Consider the following 19,108-nt stretch of genomic DNA (forward strand, 5'->3'; position numbering starts at 1 on the left):
TAATAATGAACTTAATGGACGAGATAAGAATCGTGATCAAAAATGAAAAAAAAAATGAAAAAATGGGATATTGTGTTTAAGAAATGCGTAGGTAGGAACTGATGGTTGTGAGAGGGGAGCTAAACTGCGTTGTTGTTTGTCGAGATTTAGTTTCGTTTTACACCGACTTAAGAGCTGTCCTTATGAACACCCGGGAAAAGACTTAGTGGCTCGTTTGTTGACACGGCAAATACTGTGACTGTCACTGATAGTCATAGAGCTAATGCACACTTTATTTAGGCATCGATCTCGGCCGGCAGTCGATTTCGTGAAATAACGTTAACGCTAATCAGAATCGAGGTGAAGAATCGAATTCGCGGTATTGCGTTCCGCGACGATAGAAATTGAGTCGATTCCCGGTACGCGAGATCTTTTTAAGGTCTTTTTCTGCGATTGGAAACGAATTTGCGATAAAGCAATTCCTGACCGTGCCATCTTGGTTCCAGTCTGATATAGGCCTAACTAAACCTTCGTCTCACTACCTTATGTCACTATGATAGGTTTTATTATAATGTGTATGTATCTTAGCCTTAAGTAATCGCGGTTATCGAATATAGACGTGGGTATCTAATATACTAGACCCAGTTCCATGAGTTCCATTTCATCGTCATTAACTTGATAATGCATACGTTTCCTTGGTATTGCGATGCTTTACGCTTTACACTTCAGCATCTTGTGGCGGGTTTCTAAATAAAGCCGAATATTTATTGTATCGTGAAAGAGTTAAGTCTGCGATGGATTGCCTGTTTTATTAATGAGCTGTATAATTAGCCGGAGTGGGATTGTCGTTTCTACTAATGATGATTTACCGACATAAGATCTGGCTACTAGAATGCTGCTTGTAATATTAACTTCATCGTGTTCATCCGGCAAGTTTTACCGAAGCCATCCTCAATACAATGTCCACATCACTTTTTTCCACGCGTTAAGTTTCAGGTTTATCATTTCACTAAGTTTTTATTGAGTTTCAGAGTTCTGGCAGTGATTACAGAGGATTAGGCCGGGAAGTCGATGCCTATCTTATTTCAGAGGCTGTTGCTCTGCTTCGAGGTCGTTGGTTACCATGGATTTTCTCGGAGATGATACTTTTCGAACTGAAGTGACATTTTTTGTATCATGAATGTTTAGAACTTTGAATTATCTGTCACATTGATGTTCATACGTCGCTCCCGAATTGTCTTTTTTTTACATGATAACATGATAACCCCAGCAGACAGCAGAATCTTCTTCTTTGTAACCTATAATCATTGTCAGGACTCTAAATTATGTTTTCTTTTTTTTCAGTTCTAGATTGGATTCATTTTCATTTTTTTTTTCTCCTGGGTTATTTATACAGTTTTGATTGAGGGTGGCGAAAATGGTCGACCAATTTTTCATTTGCCTCCTTCTTATCTTTGCAGATGCTCCAAAAATCACACTCGCCCCTCGCGACCAAAAGGTCATGCACAACGGCGTCGTCAGTTTCTTCTGTAAGGCGTCCGGGAACCCGGCGCCGGAGATGCACTGGCACAAAAACGGCAAACGCATACGCGATTCGAAGACTCGATACCTGATCACAGACATGCCGCATGGATCCGTCCTGAGGATCGAACCTGCTAAAGCAGGACGAGACGACGCGACGATCACCTGCGAAGCTACCAACGGTATAGGCGAACCGGAAAAGCGATCGGCAAGTTTGTCCGTTTACCCGGAAAATTCGCGTAAGTAAAATTTTTCATTCGTCTTACGATATTCACCATGTCGTCGTCACTTTCACCGCGGTCTACAGTGTCAATTGACATTTCGCGCGGTATCGAAGACATTTTCTGAGGCTTTTTTTTTCGGGTAGATTTGCTCGTTATCATTTGTGGCATTCGTACTCGCGCGCTTCGAGAGGCTGGGATATCGATGACTGTGTGATCAACCGACCTTTCAGTCAGAAAACCAGTCGTGCATCGGAAATGAAAACTGACACGTCGTAACGCGAGTCCATTAAGCCGACGTTTGATTTTCCTGCTGCGACTGCGACGAGTATCACTTGAACCTGAAAATGTTTCGTTTTTTTTTCTTTCTATTCGCTGGGTTTCCAACCGAGAGACCGGGAGTTGGTTGTTTTGGTTGTTTCGTGAATGTCTCAGCAACGATTGATGGTTTTTAGAAGACCGGCGATATTCATATTCCGGTATACAGGTTGAATGAGGACATCACCTTGGCAATCGTATGTAATGCGGCTATAAAATGCAGAGGCGTTTTCAATGCAGTTGACGGAAAGATTGTGCAATTATTAATGTATTTAATCTATCGTAAGCAACAGTTACAAAGCACGCGCTGAAATATTTAACCTTCAATCAAGTAGTTTTTAGCGAATGGATTCTTCTCGTTCGCGGATCGCGCGACGCTACGATTTCTTGCCGAATTGATCAATTTTGCGTCGATTCACGGATTTCTATTCTTCGCCGGAGAACGGCGGTGAAATTCGAACGAAAGTAATAATTGATTTCGCCGCGCGACGCCCGGCGAAGAACTTCCGCAAATCGATACCGAAGCCAGCCTCGTCGTAGGTAATCAAATCACTGAATCTCGAGTTATGAAATGAGTTCAAGTGATTTTTGAATTTTTTGTCTCCAGTTTCACTTCGAATATTTCGTCACGTGAAATCTAATCATTGGGGAAGATTGTGGTAGTTTATAACTATCTGCTAGTGCACACTTGCAGTCTCGACAATTCAGCATTAAACCCGATGCGACCCTGGTTTTTCCATGCGGCTGTTCTTGCATATGCGATATCAATTTTTCTTGAATATTTTTACCTCGCATTGAAATTGAAGTCGAAGATGGTGGTTTTCTCAAATTCTCTAATTTTCAATAATGATATGTCTTCATTTATCTCCTTCTTAACAATAAACTTTTATACAGTTTATATGAATACAGCATCAAATAATTTGTAAAATGGGGACAGGACAATGGGAGTAGGAGGCTGTGCTCAAGTAGTGGCCCATTGCCTTAAGAAAGATAATTTATAATAAGATGGATGATAGCAATGATGATATTAACAATAAGCAAATAAGAGAGCTATTTTTATCCGCTATAACTAATGTCACCACTGCCCTGTAGGGGATATACTATCAATTTTTGCTAAAGGGATAGTTAACTTCGTTTTCAAATCGCTGATAACTTCAATGAATACGAGATATGTCGTTCAACTTCAATGGCTCGATTCATGTTTTTTCGAAATGAGGCGATGCTCGACGCATCGATCTACGCTCCAAATTATTCATTTAACGCGCTACTGAAAACATAGCCACCGACTGTTTACCGAGAGACAGAGTCAATATTTTACGGGATGTACTACAATTTTCGAAAGCAAATTTGATTACGCCGTAGTTCCGTGGTTCGAATTCACTATTAAGGCGAAACGTTTATGTAACAACTTCATTTCAAGGTTTATGTAACGAGTTCGTTTCAAGGATATCGATAAACAAAAAATCAGTAAATTACATTCGCCCATAGCCCAGAGCTTTATCTCGGTATTTCCTCAATGAATTGAATGAAGAATACTTCTCAACTATGGGATTATTGCAACCCAAGAAATTCATGTGTGGCAAGTAAAGATCCATCAGTGTGTCACCCTTGCAGCTCATCGTCATTTGTTGGGGTTTCTGTTCACATTATTGCTGTACCTGTTGCAGCATTTGCAGCGCTGGTTGTCATCTTTTTCACGCAGTTGTTGTATCAAAAAAAAAAATCTGCATCTAGCATTTTCCCCTCGGTGATGATTTCATTGAAATGAATATTTACTTTTAAAATCGATAAGATCAGTTGCAAATTAGATTTGCCCGCTTTTGAGTTAAGCGATATTTTCCTATACTTTAACATAGACATTTTGAACACGTATTTAAGCGTTTATTCTACATCAGAAACAGTTCAACTTGAATTCCCTGAATCTACTATGAATACACACTATGGAAGTGAATAAAGAATAATGAATTTTCAATTTCAGCCGCAAGAGAAGATGATAAATTATGTATTTGTAAGTCGAAAAACATATTTCCTATATGCAGCTAATTAAACAATTCAGTTGCAATTATGTTTTTCTCGTTTATTTAGAAGAATTTACAATTCATCATTTTGGAATTTCTCCGATGATTTATTAGGCAAATTTGCAGTGTATTCGTATGCAGTCCTCTGTACAAGTAACTAGTGCTGTAAGCCAACTGGTTTTGGTAGGGGGTTGGTGGTTCTTTTCTGGACTTTCTCCCTCTGCCATAGTGGGGGAAAAGAAACGTGGTACCAGTTAATGAGGTCCTGAATAATCCTATAAAAAATAAGGCTGTGCTACATGATCATAAATCGTTCAGATAGCGAACTAAATTGTCAACATTACTGGCTGAAATTGAATACACTGCGATCATTTCTAGAAAGTCACATTCTAAAACGATTTAAGCTCATTTTTTTGATCGAGTTAAAATCCGTCAATTTTCAAACCATCAAACATTTACATAAATCATCTTTATAGACGACATGTATATCTAACATTTCTATAATCTACGTATGATATTTGTTACTGTAGTTCAGATGGTGTTGTGAAGTCTGTAGTTCAGATAACCCCTCGACTCCTACATATTTTGGAGTTTCTTACAACGATTATTTTGCATGATTTTGCCCTTTTCTATTGACCGGAGGTGTATCGTGCTATGACTTTTTAAATTTCGCCGTCGTAGTCCTTCGCAGAAGATCGTATGAAGTATTTCCTCAGTTAGACATGAAACATCCCACAGCACTTCAGTGAATATGTCAGGAAATGTTTTTATACATGTGCGGGTGTTCATTCACTGTGGGGGAGTTCATCTATAATGTTTGCCAAAACTAGCCCCTATGAATAAACAAATCAATACGTTTTGGGAATTAAAGATATTTTTCTTTCTATTTTCACGTTAAATGTCAGATAAATGTTACAGGATCATCACGCTGATCCAAAAGTTTATTCGGAAACGCGTGGGCTTTGTTTTCCAACAATTTCCAATTTTTAAGCAATGATTATTAATGAAATTTTGAGGGAGCCTGATTTCTGAGAATGTTATTCATGACTATTCATACACTTGCAATAGTTCAGGTCTGTTGATACATGGGTGGGTAACACCATTACATCTTCCATGTGGTAGTATGGATTTATTGACTTCGACAGTTTAGCTTTTCCATTTGAATTGAGAAAATTATGGATACATTTCAATTGAGTCAAAAATGATGTCATACAACAGACCAGCACACCTGGTGGATCCTCACTTGCCACACGTGGAATCTTTTTGCAACAGTAATTGATATCCTATTACATATTAGCACACCTGGTGGATCCTCACTTGCTTCAGTAATTTCCCAAAATCTCATTAGGATAACGTGGTAGTAGTAGTAGATAGCCATTAATTATTAATCATTTTATGATGCTATCATAATGAAATTTTGAGCAAGCCTGATTTTTTGAGAATGCTAATCACGACTAGTACTGGTGGTTCCTATACTTGGAATAACCCAAATATTAAACGGCTGATAATCTCCAAAACACACATGTTTATTCTAGGTAACTGTCTATAACAAAAAAGATGAATAATATATCATCAGCAAGAATTCCATTTTCTTGCTCTCTCCTCTCTCTCTGTCTATCTCTCTCTCTTTCTCGCTCTCTTTTCTCTCTCTCATCTTTATTCCGGCTCTTTCTCAGATGATAAATATCTCATCGTTCATTGATTAAACAAATCATTTATTATTCTCTCTTTCTCGATAAAAACATCTATCACTGCCAGGCATATGTGATCGGTCTTATTCTTATGTCGTCGTTGCGAGCCTTCCTCCTCGTCGTCATCATCGTCGTCGCTCATCTCTTTGAGCTCATCGACGATAACACCACCGCAACCGCCACGTCGAAACGACGCGAACATACACTCTCATAGCATTACTTCAATAAATAGATACAACCCACACCCAAATTTTCGGATAAAAATATCCGACACTATTTTAGAACAGTCGCTATTTTAAAACATGTCGCTAGGGTAAGTGATACCCAGACTTTGGCTGTAAAAATTCGATCGTATTTCAAAATACATCATGTAACCGTTGTAAGAATTGAATGGTTTACTATTCATCGTGAAAATATACACCCAGATGATATTGGAATTTTCTATGAGATATTTTTTACAGTGCGGTGATTATTTTACCGTTCTATGAGGATTTTTTTCGCACATTTGGTGGGGATGTCGGACGTTGATGTTGCTACGCCAATATTTATCGCCATAAAGAATGATGGCAGTGTAAGCCATTGATTAATCATGTATTTTGTCAGTAACATAAGCCAGTGATTACAGGAGTCGGGCCCTAGGGTAATAATAGATGTCTATTCTATTTATGACATTGGGGTATGTTTTGTCTTTGTACAAATGTCTTGTTGCGTCGTCCTCTTTAGCATTGCACTTGAGGTGTATCAGTATTTTTCGCCAGCGATGAACCCTCGCGATCCGTACTCAATCAGTCATTCCATTATGCAGATGATAGCTCGAGTTCATTAGATGATTGGTGTTATGCCATCAGTTATTATGATAGATTGTCAACTGATAGATGCAAGTGGCGCCATTGTCACAGTTATATTCCTCAGATATTCTTTGAAAAATCATTCCAACAGTTGTGACCTAATTTGAGTTTACAATTCTTTTAATCCTTAGAACGTTTCCGATAAAAAGGCATTGGTCAGCAAACATGGAATGAAATGTTCCAACGGCAGTTATTGCTTTGAAGCTGCCGACCCTGAGAAGGTAATGAAGAAGCTAGGCTAAGATATCAAATGCATAAACATGGTTCTTGCTCGTATATGTAACTGTCCAGTTGAGATGATAGATTCATTCTACTTTCCATAGTAACATATGAATAAGCTGCCCGCTAAATGATATTTCAGGATGGTTTTTATCGTGGAAATACGTGGATGTAGAAGTGTCCATTTTATGCTGAATGGATACTCGTGGCCACCAATATGATCTATCACTTTCCATCTCATTTCACTCATTCCCCTTAGGACTCATTTCTGGTTACAACAAATCATATGTACCAGCTTAGCTCGAAGCTTCTGGTGAACATGAGCAGCAAGTGACTTTAGTTAAATGATCATCACATTCAGTTCGTCCTCGTCTATGATATTTTCATGAAATGATTACATTAAGATTAAGATTGCCTTCAGAAACTCTTGTGTTAGTATAGAATTATACCTTCGTAACTGCATATTGTCTTGCAATGCATTACAAAATCAAGCAGTTCTTCTTACTTTAACTATAGAGGGTTCACTGTTATTTGTGACTTAATCGAAATTTTCCATCTGTTCGTTACTTGATCCAAATATTCTTAACCAGCGCGTTGTTTGCCCGGATCTGCCATGGGCATCGATTCCCATAAGTATACCGGTAAGTTATTTTTGCTTCCGATATGTCATTCGATCTGTAAGCACAGGCATGCCTCGGGTTCCGCTGCAGGATTTTCTTCTTTTTGCTGGTGGTACGAATAAGCACCATCGATTTTTCTCGCGCAGAAAGTAGCAATCCGTCTCTCGTAGGCTGGTCATCGGTCGCAGGACATCGATTACCATTTCACCAGAGGATTTACCCGCCGTACTCGTTGTTAATACCACCAGGAAGAGAGGGCAGGAATTCGGGTTGAAAGCAATGGAGACGCTTATTAAGACCACTGATAGCATGTGTCGAGTTCACAGGCCGAGTAAAAATATATGCGTAAAGTTCAGCTCGAAAAACTAGCAACCATGAAAAGAAACTTAATCTTTCATAGGCTGAGTAGAACGAGCTTAGAAACGACAAGAAAATCGATACGAGCTTAGTATACGAAACGTTTCTAGTTTCTAGCTATGAAATGGATGGCTTTGGAAGTGGGATAAGCTGATGAACATCTAGTTGAAGTAAACGTTCTGCGAATAGCCGCAGGGTTTCGATGCACCCTGTGAAAAACTATCCGGGGGGGGGGGGGTCGGTAATTCGTCACCGTAGTCGCACACGCGGGATCATCTTCATCCCTGTGATGCTTTTCGAATGACGCGCACCTTATTTACATCTGCTTATTTCATATCAGCGACTTTCCGCACGACTGACTTAGATGATTCCGTCGGATAAATGCTGCGAATGAACGTCGCGCATCTTTTATTCGTTGCGTTAATGAATCCGCCGTCGATAACGCGCATTAAACACGATTGGTCAACATAAACTTCGTAAAAGCTACTGTCGCGGCGGGGAGATTTTATAAATACCCGATCAACAATTCATAGAGGATAATGATATCCTCAGTTTTCCGTTTCGGTTTCATTGAAATCACGGATGATTACGTTCTCTTTTTTCGCCGTTCATTTCCTTTGATTCCACGAATTTGTTCAGTTTTTCATTACAGATTCGGTTTCTGCCGTACGAGATTATGATGAAACTCGTCGATAAGAGGTTCCCAGCTGCATGGATTCGCGCAGGAATTCTTTCTAAGTCATCGGCTAAGAAGTCTTTTTCGCTGTGACGGCTGATTAGTGTAATGACTACAACTAGACACATTGAGATAAAAGCGTTCCCTCTTTCTCTTGAACTAGCTCGTTATATCTCTTTCCTGGCTAACTTTCTTCCCTGAAAAAAGACGCTGAAAAAGGACCTAATTTTGAATATATCAAAATAATCATAGACGTTTTTTTATTGGAATTAATCCCTTCTTTCATTATCATTTCTTCGCTCGACGTACATTCAGTTCAGGTTATAATCTTCTCGTCCTAATTCTGTTGAAAAGATTACATCGTACGCAAAGAGAATTTGGAACCGAGTTCCTTCGCTAAATGTGCATTCGTTTAGGGTTAGAATCGTCTAGTATTTTGGAGAAAATGGTATTCTCATCCGATATGAGGTGAATGTCTCGTCATAAACTATCAACAGTGCTCGTTCTGTTGATTCGATTTCTGGAGGCTGCGTTCGTTCCATCTGTATTACACATGACTGCACATAGTCTCAATACAGGAAACATGCTTAACATTGAGTAGAATTGAAAGTTTACGGTATCTCTATCGAATTCCACATCTATTTAATGATTAGTCGATGGCGCGATGTCTGCAATGAGGAACACCGGGGCGATGGATGGACACGAGTCGTTGCTACCAGTTCATGTATGGCGATATCACCATCAGCGAGATGATTTGTTAATTTTAAAGCTATTTTAATGCTTCAACGAGTTCCCTACTCGCGACGATGCTGGTCTTCGTCAATATGGAACGCTCTTTGAGATCGGTGTTGATTGGATAAGTGTGCTAAAGGGAGAATTGGCAGTCAGTGGTCTAATGGCTGCCAGCTTATTCTTAACCATATGTATCAACTACATTGACGATGTTCCAGCGTTTTCCAACGCGGATGTATTTTCCTATGCATTGAATTTGTCTCTTTCATATTTGACCATTAAAAGTTATGACCTTGGAAATGAGTTATCAGCTTATTCGGAGGAGATGATCTATATATATATATATATATATATATATATATATATATATATATATATATATATATATATATATATATATATATATATATATATATATATATATATATATATATATCTATATCTAGGCTTATAAGAATTGCCTTATACGCTTAAAGCTCCTCTTGTATATGACTAGACAGCCTATTCGTTCTACTTAGTAGCCGGGTAGCCAGACACGCCTTGACATTTCTCAACACGGCTGTTGTCAGGTTTCTAAAATAACAGGATGTCACTCTGAAACGAGACGTACCAGTCAGCGGTCACTTCCACCGATAAGCAAGCGACGGCGTCGATGGTTTTTTACATCTCATTTTTTTTTGCGGGTTCTTATCGCGTCGGAAAATCGTCGCCTAAGCATCTCACAACGTAAGGTTTCCGTGAATCTGATGAGTGTTAGTCGTATAATTATTCACAGTGCGGTGATTATTGATTTTCTCCGGCAGGGTCAATTAGCAATCATCAAACGACAAAAGTTTTCATCACTTTTTTCCTCTCAGTCAGCGCGGGCCATCGATGCTTTTAAAGTGTCATTCGCACCTGGTCGGGTTCTATCTGTTGAATATGCCTGAGGAGTGCTGTTTACGTTGTAAGGATCTGAATAAAGGGATAAAAGGCAGTAAGTTGCCTTTAGATGGTATATGTTCAAAACGATCATTCGATAATCACCCATGGCTTCGTGGTTTGGCAGTTTGGCATACATCACAAGTAGACCTCAAAAGCTGATGTTGCCAGCTTGACTTTGTCGTCTTCGGTACCTGACTTTCCCGCTGATTATGATTTTAAAATCAACTCGATTCACGAAAAAAATATTATTGGAATATGAAGAAGTTCATTTATCGATCTAGTCATAGACATAACTCCTCATAGGCCTCGGGGTTTAATCGGTAACACCGTTTGTCGCTGAAATTCGAAGCTACGTATTATTTTGCCTATTATCGGCGACGATGTATACGGCGGCGTCGTTCCCGGTAGAGCTGGTTACCGCCGAATGAACGGTCTATAAAACATGAAGCCTCTAATGGCGATGCAGTGAAACGAAACCAAAAGCCGATGTATGTATGCATTGCAGCTCTCCGACGCTGTCATGCAAATAGCACAAACATCGCTTCGACTAAATTATTGCCCGACGATAAAGGCCTTCGTTCAGTTGACGAGACTTTAGACATGTCTTCATTAAAGAGATTGGACCGCGGCGAATGTACACAGGTTTCTGTTCCTGCCTGAGGTGTTTTTTTCCCGCGCGATCCTCAATCATTTCTTTGCGGCGACGGCGACTCGCGAGGCCCGACAGCGTTACACCGCCGCCGTTAATTCAAATGGCAGACAGAAAAAGGCGCGTGCTGATGATTAGCTTGACCGTCCGTGTAGCATGTTTGTTACGCCTTGTTGTGGTAGATTTGGTTAATAAACTTTCATTCGGTAAAACTTTCATGTCGTGATGATAAGGCACTGCAGAACTCTAGCTTTGATTCGATGTAAAAATCTTTGTCGTAGAAAACTCGGGGAATCCTAGCATTTTAAACTTAGAGATTCACCTCTGATTCACTTAGGGAAATTTGTGTAATCAGGGAAAACTCAGGGGCCGGTTTTATAGACAAGTGTTACCTTTAACCCTGGGGTTAACTCAATTCATTTTCAATTGAATTAGCCCCAGGGATAAAGGTAATACCGGTCTATAAAACCGGTCCCAGGGGATTTCTAAATGGGCGGAAAGTGGCCACCGCGATTCCTACTAAAGCTGCACTTGGCCCCAAAATGATGCGTTGGCCCTTATCATCGGATCAGTATCCAATTTGATGAAGTATTGCCTCGACCATTTCATCGACTGTTTATTGTGCATTACAAAATAATACCAGTGAGTTAATGAATTCGGACACGCGAGGTTTTTGCGTGGTAGCGCCATCGACAATTCGACGGGGCGTGCGGTGTTATGATTGCCAAATGAAGTGTCGTTGATTACCTATGAATGCGCCACAATTTTCTGATATTGCGTAGCTGCAGGGGTTTCGTTTCTCAGTCGTATTTTTAGTCGGAAAATATGAGAATTTTCAGCGGCTTCGTCCTCCCGGCTCGTGCGTTGTCGTCCTCCCGCTGGTGCATCGTCTGATTTACCCGTCTAGCACGCGAAACACAAGTGTTGTATATGATTTTTCCCGAAAGCGGCCACTTGTTCCGTAACTTAATACCGAGGACAACATAACCGCCAAAAATGAATATGAGGCTGAAAAAATTGATATCTCGTTTCTCATTTTTGCTGTGCTTAGAAGTTTACCTGGCCGGCCGCCTTTATCCTGTACATTACTTTACTTTGAATCATGATCGAGCTAACAATAACAGACCCGGTAGTAATAGAAATGAACTGGTTCAAAATTTTATTGCACTTTACAAAATGACCTTGCCTATTAAGAATGAACATGTTATCATCTGTTAGCCCAATACCAGGAATAGTCATTGGCATCAACTAAAAGCTACAGAAGAAAATTTTACCAGATATTATGACCAGATATGGCTAAGTCCTCGGTTATTATCTATTTCGTCACTTGATATTTCTAACAGATTTCTGCCTAGCGAAAGAAAATATCGCGATTATTCAAAAGATGAGCAGTCTTCCGGAAATGCTTGTCAAGCATTGAATAACCAGTGCGGGATTGTTAATTGTTTGTATGTTACCCGGGCTATGAATTACATGATTACCTGACGAACCAATTGCAGCCATGCTACCTTGTGTTGATGGCTCATCTCCGTAATATTCCAATCGAATGATTGAATGAAATTTTTTTCAACGATTTCGCCCTCAAGTATTCCCTAAACGCTGTTCCTCGGGTTAAAACCGGCAGCAATTGATTCACAATTCCCCTGGAAATGATGTCTGAGAATAAACTCCCACTTCCTGCCGTAAACTTTAGATTGCGACGTTGAATTTGCCGTCTGATGCGAATCTCACCAACGAGCGTTTAACAAGTGACTTTTTTCCGTTCACATAGAGATTAACCCCCGAGCTAGAAAAATTATCTCATCGAAAACACTTGTTGATGTTGAAATGATAAATTGTGAAAAACAAGTTCGAAAAGGTTTCATTGAGCTTTAGTTCATTTCACTGCCGATGCTGTAATGAAATTAATTCACTTTGAAAACTGAACTTGTTCTGGAATATTTTAGATTTTTAGCAGTAAGTTATCTGATCAAATAGCGTGTGGATTTGCTGTATATGCCAGTGGCATTTTAAATACAGTTTTATCGAAATGATTTTCCTACTATTTATGTCTTTATTTAAATTCAAACATGGTTTATCAGATCATCACGTGCATATTTTGGCAACAATAATGAGATACCCTCCGGAGTTTTACGTTGCTACTGAAATGAAACTTTAAAGGACCTGAAAATATGTTCGTTTATAACCGAAAGTTCATTGTGCCCATTATGGAATTTGAAAAATAGTGTATTATGCGATGAAATTCTAAGTTTGTAATTGATAAATCGTGTTAAACGAGGTCCCGATGTATGCGCTTTTTGAATGTGGATATTACGTAAAGTCGTTAGTTGTGCTTCACCATCTTAGTTTTCTTCATCGAGCGGTGTAGCGCATAGAAACATGTTTTTGTGTGTCCGAAATGTTTAGCCTTTTCTGATGGTAAACGTTTGATTTTTTCTGGCAGATCCGACGCGAAATCATCAATAATAGCATTGTGTTGTAAGACGAGACCGGTCTGTAGTCAATATCGTCTAGTCTTATCGCATTAAACGTGTTATTGATAAGCTTTTGTACATCCATGAATTATATAAGTGTCCTGACTTGATCAGATTTTCAGAAGGTATTTCGCAGTGATATACTATATCGTCCATTATCCGTCTCGGAGATTCTTACGGTCGACTTGGCTAAGTAGGTGCGCACGCTAATGTTTTTCCATTTGGGAATGATCTTCGACTGCAGAAAGGGTATTATATATTGATGCCCGTCTTTCGTTCGTCCGCTTTCAAACATGGAGATGATACGTACGTAGCTATTAGTCACCGGAGGTAAAAAGACATGGTCATAAAGCTAAACTCGAAAAGTGCATTATTCTAGCAGTCTGGTAGATCGCAAACGGTTTTTGTCATATATATTACGAGATCTTGTAACAACTAGAATCAAGATTGATTTAACCTTTAATGTTCGTCATCCCGCAACTTTCACCGACAAGACCGAAAACTTCAGTTATAATACGGATGCGTACAATTCAGTCTTAAGACTGATGGCGATAGTCGCGATCGCGCAGAGATGATTTGACCCGGTCCAAATTGACACAGATCAGGCTATGAGTGGCTAAAGTGGCTGGCAAAGATACTGAATGTTCGCTGGGCGCAGTCATCGTCCCCTTCATATTCTTCTAGTTGGCAAGAAAAACTAAAGTAAGATGTTATTCTCATCGTCGTCGTCGCTGGTGTACATGGATGTACGCGAGTGACTGATGAGCCTCGCATAATGCAAATAATGTTTTTCCTTTTCTTCGCAATTTCAAATCCCAACGCTGTCAAATGAATGATGTTCTATGTTTTCTCTGTCGATGATAGCGCGCAAATCTGTCGTTCTATCTGCTGTCGCTGCGTCGGTGTGAGCAGCCCCGTGTAACGCTCATTCGGCATTCGAGTCACGCAGGTAGATCAGATAAGCAATAACCGTACTTTCGACAGTGACAACGAGGGTTCCATCTCGATGGGTTCCATACGGAATCGATGTTCGGTTGAATAAATCCTGCCGACCGACGAGAAATGAAAACCGTCCGACTAGTGAAGAGACGACCGGTTCATGGCGTCCATTTCACTCTCGTGGACTCTTGTTTTAGAATATCTAAGGGTGCCAAATATGGCCAACTATAGCCACAATCACACGAAGACGATTTGGCCCGGGCCAAAATGGCACCAATCAGCACCAATGGCACCAATTTGGCCCGTGCCTAATTAGAAAGGGCGTTCATACGCAAACCATTCACTCGATACTCAACAATGCTCAAACAAAGCGAAGTGGATCCGGTGCCAGTTGCAATTCAAACGCAATCAATTGTCCAATGCTAAAATTAGGCTCGGGCCTGGTCCGACGGTTTTGGCTGGGCCAAATTTGGCCCGGGCCAAAAATGCAAGTGTGATCGCGGCCAATTTTTGATGACGTAAACACTTTTATAGTAATGATGATGTTATCCGTTATCTTAGGGGTGAGTCGATGTGCACTACGTCAATAATTACATTCCAAAATAACGATTACAACTTTGAATTTTGGCATTCATTTTGTAGTTAGATAAGTTTCGTGACCCTTTCTATTTGATAAATTTTCATGTCTTTTCAATAATGAATTTTCAGTGGTCCTGCCACGTCGTCAATATGGGGGCTAGTCTGGTTAGACTGGTTGCCAGTCAATACACGAACATTGAAGTTAATTTTCTTTTTCTTTTTGTTATAAACGCAAAACACTTCATCCATGAATATGAATTAATACTGATAAATCTGATATGCAGTGGTTATTTCTGAGTCCAGTATAAGGTGGATACAAGTTCAGCTGTTTCAACTCTTCTCTTCACCCATGTCTGTCTGTCTGTATTTGCATTTGCGTGATTTGTCGGAAATCATGTGAATGATTATTGGATCACTATTCATTCCCTGTGGCTATTTCGGCGTCTACTGATTTTCGCTGGCCAATTTTTTGCAATCCAATTAGATAATACAGGGCTGGAATAGACTTCTGTGAGTTGCTCCCTGCAGTTACCATACGATTCTGTTTACTCAGCCTGTACTAGCTTACACACTTGGACATGGTCGCTCGGAGGCTGATAATTACAAAAAGTTGTACGACTAGTAGCACGTAAGCCCATTCACGAAGAGTTTTTTTTTTTACGAATCATAATCTTGTCGCGAATGAAAAGTCGAAAAGTTCTGAGGCTTGAGGTGGTAAAAAATCAACTTATACATGGCAAAAAGGCTGAGGTTTTTAGATTTCAGTCTCGGGCAATTCCTCTGTTAATGAAAGGATCTGACCCCAGCATTGCCATTACTGAATCAATGTTGTTGGTAGTTACCTTCTGTTGACTTTGGTGTGGCTTTGCAATCACCATTTGGACATTAATCACACATAGATTATGTATTGTTTACCTCATTACTCTCTTTGTTAGAGTTATCGTCTCGTATTTCACTCTGACGAGCGCGGACCAGAATGATTTGCCCTATCTGACCGGAATGAAATTGAAATATTAATATTTCCATCGAGTATGTATTATTTCAGCCACTCTCTCGATAGTTCAGCTATGTGTGTTAATATGTAATAAGACTAGTTGATTAGAATATTTCCAAGAATTCTTCCACTAGTTCTCTTAGCCAATCTTTTTCATCTGGGCTGCAATTCCCTTATACTGTGACTTGGTGCCAGAGAAGAATCTTTGACCAAAAATTTTGGTGGGACCAGCTAAAAATCTATGACTTAAACCACACGATAACTAAATGAACCGAGCATTGCCTATAAATCCAACCATATTTTATGGCATAAAAAAATTGCTAAAAGCCTCTTAAATACTAATGTTATATCCAGACTGTTGATTCGTTTTCATGGTGACCGGAAACTGCAAAATTGTGCTGTAATCTGACCTAATGGCGCTGCGGCTTTGCCGGGATTACTGATTCGATCGGCGTTCATCAGATATGATATAATTCCGAGCGTTCATTATATACGTACGTGGTTCGGGCGCGGATCCGACGAATTAAGACCGCGTTCGTTTCTCGGCGTCGCGATGAAAAAATAATGGACCGTTGTCGACGACGTAAGCGAGACGACGAAATCGTATTAGCGCGGACACACCGTAATTGAGTGATGGAATGGTATTGTTCATGAGAACCGCGCGGTTCAATCCGGCTCGATCTGCACTGTACATATATATACATATACATATAAACAGCCAGCTCTTCGTCTAATACTTCAACATTCTCCTATCTTTGAAAAAAAAAGATCTATTCGTTTGGACGAAGACTGTCTATTATTTACTGCAATGGTTCCGTAGTTGATATCTACTACATGTAGGGAAGATGAATATTGAATAACTCGGGTCTATTGTATCACTTATCAATATATCCGTGACGAAGTAATAAGATACGCAACCCCATAATTGTAAATTTACTTAGAAGGTTTTATCATAGAATTATTAGAAATATTTCTGGTGGCTCTGCCTAGTTCTTCAGTCTTAAAATGATATGTCAAAAATAACTTAATAAAGGAATCCACAGTATATGCGTTTTTAGTAGAATCCTAATAGATTTAGTAGTACAGCAGAATCTGCTAGATTCAATTTTGGACCGACAAAATTTATCTCAATTTTAAGAAATCCAGACCCAACATCATATTATTATACACACATACAAAATAACACCTCCTAAGGATCAAAATCTGGATAAAACTGATCCCAATTTAGCGGGTTTCTCTGTATGACTGCATTAATTCAGTTCGGAACATTTTGCATCAAAAACGTTGCTGCTTTGTCAGTGTGTAATATTCATCGATCGATTTGAAAACATGCTCTCGTTCGACGTCGTCGTCGTCGGTGCCTAATTCATCAAGCAATCTTCACCTCGCGGCATTAATTTACATGAATTAAGATAACCGTTGAGCGAAAGTCGGAACCCTCGGTGGCGGCGAAAGAGCCGATGTCAGTTCGGCATCGCGCTCGCTCGCGCGCGTGTATATCGTCTTTTCAATCGTGTTGCGTCGGAATTATGCATAAATATCGGTGTTGCATGATTCCCCTCGAGTGCTCATGAGAAAACCTGAAGACATGTCGCAGTTTCCGTCGGGAATCAATAGTTACCACGTGTTCCTAATGAATGAGGCTATTAAACTCGAAAATGACTGCCATCAACTGTTGAAACGGTGCTAAAGAATTAGACCCACGGTACGCGCTCGCCTTATTACGAACCATATGTACTTTAACCCATTCAATTTTTCTATCACCTCTCAGAAGAGTTTCTCCGATATAAACTGCAAGCCAATTATGATGGATTCCATAGCGGGTTCACAACTATTTTTCCTCTGCATTCAGAATGTTTGTGACTAAAGCTGCTATCATATTTGATCATTTGAGAATTTTTGGCCGGAACAACTGTTCACACAGGTGCCAAATGGGCTCGTGCCTCTTTGGCCCTACCAAAACATCGGAGTAATAAGCCTGAGCCAAATGTTGGCATAGGTCACTCTCTAATTAGAGAGCCAATTTGGCCCAGTCGTGTGATCGCGGTTTTAGACTCTTGTTCCATTATGCTTTATAGACATTGCAGTGAGCTTTGAGGTCTTCAAGAGCTACCCATACAAATTGGTCTGTAGCGTCGCCAGATTTGCTGTATATCCAGAACTATGAAATCATCAGTTATAGGGTCCACAGTTATGGACTAGGTCTGACTCAATTATATTTCGAAAATTCAATTCAAATCCTTAACTGTGGAATCGGTTTGTACATTTCTAAAGCTTCTCTGAAAACGATTCTAAGCCGGCTATTTTGATTATAGTTACATTGGACGTTATGAAAACATGGAAGTGCGGATAGGGATCTTAGTCGATGTTTTTTCGTTGGTTAAATTGACTGATGATGAAGCACGTTATCATTGGCGGCGACAGGGCAAATTGATCCCGATTAGATGGTCGACGTGGAACATTATCATACACGATAACCACCTGATGCTAAGGCAATTTATCTCCATTTCAAAGTGAAATTTAATTTCAGTACCAAAGCTACGACTCCGATACAAAACTCTGAAAACCCTTTCAATCGGCTTAGGCTGGTAGTCTCTGAATTCGGATTGAATTACAAATGTGGTTTCCTTACTTTCTGATGAACAAAGTAACGCCTGGTGGCTATTGCGCTGTGTGGCTGGAGAAATTCAAATTAGCCATCTTATGCATTTCCTCTTTCATTAACGACATTCTGTCTCCAGGTCTTTGAAAACGAAATTTTCCACTGTTTCTTAGATCGCCAGAAACAAGTGGCATATGCTAATTGAATGGATAAGATTGCTGAGAATGTACTGCCTCGACCTTATTATCACAATAACTAAACTCTCTCGACGAGATGCTCGTAATTCATCTGAGCAGGACAGGACTGATTTCGAGAATTCTATCATTGCCTATCCAAATGGCGGCAGATACGGGGCCTTATTTCTAACGGTAATATACGGCCCAATATGGCAATTGTTTCATGTTATACAAATGTGATCATGAATAAAACATCTACGGAACGCACGGTCATCTTACTGCAATGCGATACACAGGCTCGCCAGTTCTGTCACAGCTAGTAATTGATACATCCTTTTTTATTTATATTTCATATTCATCTGTCTCCAATTGATATTCTTTGCAGTCGCTACTTCCTCTGGATGGAATTGAAAAGCAAAAAACGTTGGGAGTTCATTTTAGTTGTCTCAACGGAGCCTTATTCTAATCAACGCAGTGGATTGATGAACAGTTTGTCAACTGGTTTACTGTTATCTCCATTATCTTGGGCCCATTTATGATGAAGTTTCTAATGAATCAATAGGCTCCTTCA

General features: G+C 39.8%; 1 protein-coding gene across 1 annotated transcript in view; it reads left to right on the top strand.

Annotated features, from left to right (window-relative positions):
* Positions 1-19,108, top strand: part of LOC141900523 (receptor-type tyrosine-protein phosphatase delta-like) — a 135,809-nt gene that overhangs the window by 67,285 nt on the left and 49,416 nt on the right. The window contains exon 4 of the mRNA XM_074787445.1: positions 1,440-1,739. Within this exon, the coding sequence (XP_074643546.1) occupies positions 1,440-1,739 (300 nt within the window). The remainder of the gene's footprint in view (positions 1-1,439; positions 1,740-19,108) is intronic.

This window comes from Tubulanus polymorphus, chromosome 2 (genome assembly GCF_964204645.1).
Source record: "Tubulanus polymorphus chromosome 2, tnTubPoly1.2, whole genome shotgun sequence".
In the NCBI taxonomy this organism is placed as follows: Eukaryota; Metazoa; Nemertea; class Palaeonemertea; order Tubulaniformes; family Tubulanidae; genus Tubulanus; species Tubulanus polymorphus.